Source organism: Aspergillus luchuensis, chromosome 8 (assembly GCF_016861625.1).
Source record: "Aspergillus luchuensis IFO 4308 DNA, chromosome 8, nearly complete sequence".
NCBI lineage: Eukaryota > Fungi > Ascomycota > Eurotiomycetes > Eurotiales > Aspergillaceae > Aspergillus > Aspergillus luchuensis.
This window is the reverse complement of record NC_054856.1, coordinates 565234-571527: the sequence shown is the minus strand read 5'-3', so window position 1 is coordinate 571527 and position 6294 is coordinate 565234. Positions and strand designations below refer to the sequence as shown.

Below are 6294 nucleotides of genomic sequence, written 5' to 3'. Positions count from 1 at the left end.
ATAGGTAGTACTGGAAAGTGTGAAGGATCCGCTTACGGAACCGGCTTCGATCAATCGACCTACCCCGGATCGATCTCTCTTGCGCCATACCACCCTCCATCTCGCACAGCAATTGTTGAACTCGACACCTGCTGCACTTGACAGGCAGCTTGGGCGCCACTTTCAATTTCAATCGACTTTCTGCAGCACGCTGCAGAACTCAAACTTGGAGGCGTTACTTTCAGTAACCTTGGAGGATCGAAGAGGTCTATTTCGCAACTTCTCGCGCCGAACGACCACGCTTGGGGGAGACGGCGACCCCGAAACTACACTCCTAAGGGGAAGAACAGAATCGTTTGAGGAACTTCAACATATTCGAAATTGTGGCGTCGTTAGAATGGCTTCGCGTTTTTCAACCCCCGTTCTGACGGTGGATACGGCCAAGATCCATAAGGTCGACACAGCCAATGCGCAAAGTCTTCATGGCATGTGGATGGGTAAGTGCATCTTGTACCGTTGCGTGTATCAGTCGCGTCTGGTGGCTGACAATTGACCTCCGAATTTAGTCTTTTCGAAATGTGCCGACTATATGGAGGAAGGCCGACGTCTGGAAAACCTGAGCTGGAGACTCTGGACACGTGAGACCTTCTGTGTGGAGCCGGAGACCTCCAGCACTACCTCAGTTTTGCCACTCCTTCGTTCCGAAGCTGGGGATTTGCCAGAACTTTCCGCGAGTGTCGAATCGGCGGCGTCGGAGCAAGCTGAGCGGATAGAGCATCACATTAAACGCCCGAAGTGCTTGGACTATAAGCCGGCGGTGGTGCGTGAGGATTCTATGGCCAGCCTCGCTCGCGGAAAGGAAAAGCATATTACATCTTTAGGTTTGGAACGGATGGTGCTGAACATTAAGGAGAAGAAACACCTTGAACCCATTTCCACCGTCATGTCGACAGTCGAGCCCCCTGTTGTCGATATCACACCACGTCCTTCGACCCCTACTCCCGCCACCCCTCCTTCTGTCTCTACTGCGAGGCGGACGCCAACCCCGCCCCCGTACCCTCTCAGCCAACAACCGAACCAGTCCACTGAGTCTTGCTCGACTACTGCGCCCGAATGCAATGATAGCGATAACAATGGCAATACCGCCGGGTCTGATACTAGCGTTTCTTCGTCCGGCATTCTTACCCGATCCGAATTGATCAAGTCGCCAAGCATCGTCCGCGGATTCTCTCCCTCTGTCATCTCTTCGTCATACCGGTCGCAACCTAGATTGGCTGCCGAACCTGGCCCGGCCAAACCTCCAGCACAGCTCAAGCCCACTCCCTTCAAGAAGAAGGGCGGCATGTTCACTCTCGGAGGCTCGTCGGGTGACGACGATGAAAGCTCTTTCGAGGATCGCATGGCAATGCAAGGGCCCCATCGCAGTTCTCTTTCTGATGAATTGAGTAAGCCTTCGGCTAGTGGCCAGGATCTCAGGAAAAAGGTGGCTTCCTTCAGGGACCAGAATGAAATCATCAAGCCCATCCGTGAACGTGCTATGGATAACGAAGATGCCGTCGAGACGGACGATGAGGTTTCTGAGAGTGCTATCGAGGACTCGGACTCGGACTGGGAAGATTCGATCACGGAAAGCGGCCGATCCAGTGTTGAGGAGAAGGAACTCTTCCAGCGTGTGGATTCCCGGCCCAACCTTGTTTCGCGTCGCTCCCTTCTCACCATGATGATGCATCAGCCTACTAAGATGGGAGCTCCGACCCGGTCTAGTCCAGCCCTCCAACGCTCGCGTCTCACTTCCCCCAACGGTCCCTCGATCCCTGCATCGCCGCCTGAGGACGATGATGAGAACCTGACGATGCGTGGTCCCGACGTACCTCGCTCGAAGCCCATCATCATGAAGCCCGCCCCGCAGTCTGTTGCCCACTCCCCACGGACAACTCGTCGCAACATGCTCGCTACCGAATTGACCGAGTCTCTCCGCCGACACTTGTTGTGGGAACGTCAACAGAAGAGTGCGACTGCCAACGCGTTTTTGAAGCGCAGACATACGGCGCATGACATGGCCAATCTACAAGAATACCCTGGACCGAAGGGATCTAAGGGACAGGCAGCCGGCCAGGCCGGTGGTCCTGCAACCAAGGCTACCAGTCAGGGTAAGGACAAAACCGGATCCTTTACTCATTACACCGACTTTGGACCTTGGGAATATCATGTGAAGGGGTGGTGAAACCCTTGACTGATGATTCGACTTACGTCTTCGCCTTCATTATCTGTGTCAAAGCATGTCCTTTCTTCTGGATCGGTAATGTTTGTTGACTATGATACCCGATACTCGAACGGCTACTCCTTGTTTCTCGTTTCTTTTCTTTTCCAAAACATGTAAAGACCGCCGACTGATTATCATCCTTGTGACACGTACCATCACGACTGCATTGCATATTGGCGCACCTAGGGATCATACGGCTGTTATATCCGACCTAATGCGTTTCGGGTCATTGTTTTGCTTTTTTTTCCCTTTTTTTTTTCCCTTTTCCTTTCATCTTACCCCATCTTTCAACATTGCATTGTGAGGCTGTCTGCTGTCATTATATATGGGCCATGGGAGGGACAAACGCCTTTTATTACATCCTTAATTTCGCTTGTACAGATGAAATTTCCTCTTTGGCGATGCATGGTCGGATACGGTCTTCATTGTCTTGTTTTCTTTTTCTTTTTTTCACTTCTTCTTATGGGTGGACATACTGAAAAGAAAAGAGGGTTTTATTGTTTTTCTCTAATTATGGATGTGATCGGGCCAGGGAGTGAGACAGCCTGCGTTTGATTATTTTGAAGCGGCAGAAAAACATTGCAAACATGCATCTTGGGAACAGCCAGTTTAGCTCTTCTTGATACCAGATACCACTACTTGTTGCTTGACTTGAAACCCGGACCATACCATTCCAGGGTCTTTTTTTACACATTTTCCGCCGCCTAACTTTTGCGCACGTTATCACCGATGTATGCTACAGTGAGATTGCTATTTGTTGTTTTTCCACCCCCAACCCAAACCAAAAGAAATCTAGCGAAATAGAAAATCCACTTTGGATATGATATGAGATACAACATTCCTTGATTTAGCTAAACAGTAAAGTAAAAAAGTAATGAGGAAACCTAAATAGAGAAGATAGCGAAAGTGGTGTGTGTGGTGACGCGACTCTGCACCGAAGCCATCCATCCATCCATCCAAACCATGGTGTGGTGGTCTCCGGCGGGCCTGGGCTACGGCGCACTGACACGTAGCATGGGCAGAAAATAATCACGATAAAATAATAATAGCACATAATAATAATAATAATAAAAATAAATAAAAATTGAATAGGAGGGTAACTAGGGAAGAGTACTTAGTAAGTAGGTAGATGAGGGGAACTCCTCCCCAACCCTCGAACCACCAGTCGTACCTGGTCAGAGATCTAGAATCTCTCGCACTGATCCCTTTCCCTTGCCCTTCCCTACCCTACCCTACCCTTCACATGCGCCCGAAATTAAGATCCCCCCATGAGGAAACGGGACGGGAATAGGATAGTGACAAAGAAAAGTAAGACCTCAAAAAGAAAATATCAAATGGAAATGAGAGGGAGGCGAAAAACGAGCTGGAAATAGAAGCTTGAAGCTTGAGGTTATGTATGTATGTATTTGTTCTGTATGGTTTGTAAAACCATCTACGCAATATTAAACTACGAAGTTGAGTTTTCTCAACGATGATAAGAAGAAGCATGATGGAAGGTAGTTAAGGTAAGGAAGGCAAAAAAGAGACATCTCGGGGTTCCCGTTCCCCCCCTCCCCCACCTCAGTCCTTGTCATACCCCAACCACCACCACCACCAACAACAACAACAACAATCGAAGACAGATTGCTGCTGCGCCCTTTGAGGAACAAGGGGGTGTGGAGAGGTGTCGGGGGGGAAAGGTATGACGGGGACCAGAAAAGCCTGAAAAGCCGACTGAACCGGGTTCGGATGGGGATTATTACTCCAGGGTCACATCAGGTTCACATCATGGTCTGAACCCATCATAGTATAGTTGCTGGATAGATAACATCATCATCTAAACTAGTTCGATTCACCGAACTACTACGATTAGTTGGTGGTGGTGTTGGGTCCACGAGGTCTTAGTATAGTTCTATTTAGCTTTTCTTCGATGGAATAAGGATGGATACATGCAGATCAGGGAGAAAAAAAAAAGTGTGTGAGTGAAAGAGAGTGTTTGCGCGCATGTGTTCATAAAGTATATCGGGATTGACTAGATCAAGAAAACCCGGTCGGGAATTTGCGTCACTTGTTGGATGGAAGCTGTTCGATTGAGTTAGACGTGCGGTTTTTGTCGGAACTTTGTCATGTCTTTGGAAGGTTAACTTTGTTTTCCTAATTCTGTTTATTTTGTTCTGTCCATGTGCTTTTTGGTTATGGGTTAAGCATATTGGTCCGAGGTATTATTATAGTTGGCATGGCATGGCGTTGAAGGAGTACTATGATGGATGATGAGTTGGTGAAAGATATTGTTTGTCAGGTATTAAGATTAACTTCAACTGGATGAGGTGCAGCAGCAGCAGCTCGTAATCAGCCCCTGTTAGAGTTGGAAAACGGTCGCAAGCATTCTTCTACCTGTCTGTTCTAGACTCTCTCTCTCTCTCTCTCCCGTGAAGACTCGAGCTCAACAACTGCCGTATGCGAATGAACTGCCGTGGAGGCTATTGCGCAGTGCCGTTGGAAATAAGCAGGTCATCTGCGTAAGCCTTGCAGATTTACTGGGCGGGAAGAATTCAAAATCTATCTATAGTAGGATCTCGTATCTGTCTACTTCTGTCTACATTCATTGATACAATGCCATATCGTAGAGCTGCCATTTGTGTAATGGTATGCAACCGGAATAGCGGACTAATCCCCAGTATAAAGTTCGGTATAAGTTGCATTGGCCCTGGTCTCGTGCGCACTGACATCTTCATTGCTTCAACCACAATGACGTAACGCGGGTACTCCCAGGAAAACCGGAGTTGAAGTAGTATGGAGTGGACTCTTCTTACTAATGAATTAACTACTCCGTAGATTGTTGCATTCAACAGAATCCCTCGGACCGCTGTAATCCGTTCATGTGTGTCGAACAGGTCGCATTCCTTAGCTGAGACTAACTAGGTGTCATCAAATTAGCTAGGTAACTAGTAACCACCGCAGTAGACACCAGAATAACAACACGCACAAATGGTAACCAACCGAATTTCACGCGCAAAAAAGCAAACATAAGCACAATCCCGAAAAAGGGTCGGATCGGATCCATTGGAAGGAAGAAAAGCATACTGAGTACTCTGTAAGGAAAGTAAGAAGAGAAATTACATTTTTTTTTCCTTTTCCCTCCTGATTTTCCTCTTAATTCTCCACAATATCTCCCTGAATCTCCCGATCACCTGAACCAATGACGACTCGAGTTCCCTGCAAACCTGCAAACTCTGACGTCCGAGTCTGCCCGAAAACGTGGAGCAAAAGCCAGCCCGTGGTTCTCTCAAACACCCAGACCACGGCGGTGGATCCAACCCCGACCACCAGTGCAAAGCGGCTGAGGGGGAACTTGGCCCAAAAGAGTTTACTGCCCCTGCAGAAAGTCGGGGTGGACGCCGCGCGAGTGGTTTTTTGTCAGCTGAGAGGGGGTGGTACCTCTCCACTCTTTCCCTTGTGTCAATTCCCAGGATTACCTTGTTGCTAAGTAGTTTAGTTTTTCAAATTGCGGGTCTTTCTCTCTTGTGGAGCGAAATTTGAGATCGGGCAGCCAAGTGATTCGTTCCCCCCCGAACAAAGTAGCCTTCACCGGTACTGTGAGTGCTGTTATACAGTGACACTGTATCTGAGTGACAGATGCTGTACTCGGGCTGATTCGGGATAGTTGTAAGTTATTCTATCCTTCCTTACTAATTCTCACCTTCAGCCTCCCTCTTTCATATCGATCGCTATACGGACTATCCATCCATCAACCTAATAATCTTGATTTCTTCACGCTCGTTTCACTGCCTTGATGGCTACTGGAAGTGGAGCAGTAACTCCTACTACATACATCACCTTGAATCAATCAACCCTCGACACCCTGCTTATTAAATCAAAATTCTCTCCATAATTTCCTACCCTGTAGAAAGAGATATACACACACACCGAGTGCCCTGAAATAATAATACGTACCATGAATAATAACAACCAATAACCAACGGTGCCCGACCGAGCCAACTGAACAACCAACCAACGAGCGAGCCCAACCAGCAACCGGCTACCACCCGGCCCGACTCCCCAATGCAGCTCGG

At 48.2% G+C, this 6294-nt stretch overlaps 1 protein-coding gene across 1 annotated transcript; it reads left to right on the top strand.

Annotated features, from left to right (window-relative positions):
• Positions 1 to 376: 376 nt before the first annotated feature.
• Positions 377 to 2203, top strand: AKAW2_80196A (uncharacterized protein; the record flags this gene model as incomplete). The annotated part of the gene is made up of 2 exons (XM_041681190.1): positions 377 to 476; positions 546 to 2203. The coding sequence occupies 2 exons, from the start codon at positions 377 to 379 to the stop codon at positions 2201 to 2203; spliced, it is 1758 nt and encodes a 585-aa protein (XP_041548157.1).
• Between the last annotated feature and the right edge of the window lie 4091 nt (positions 2204 to 6294).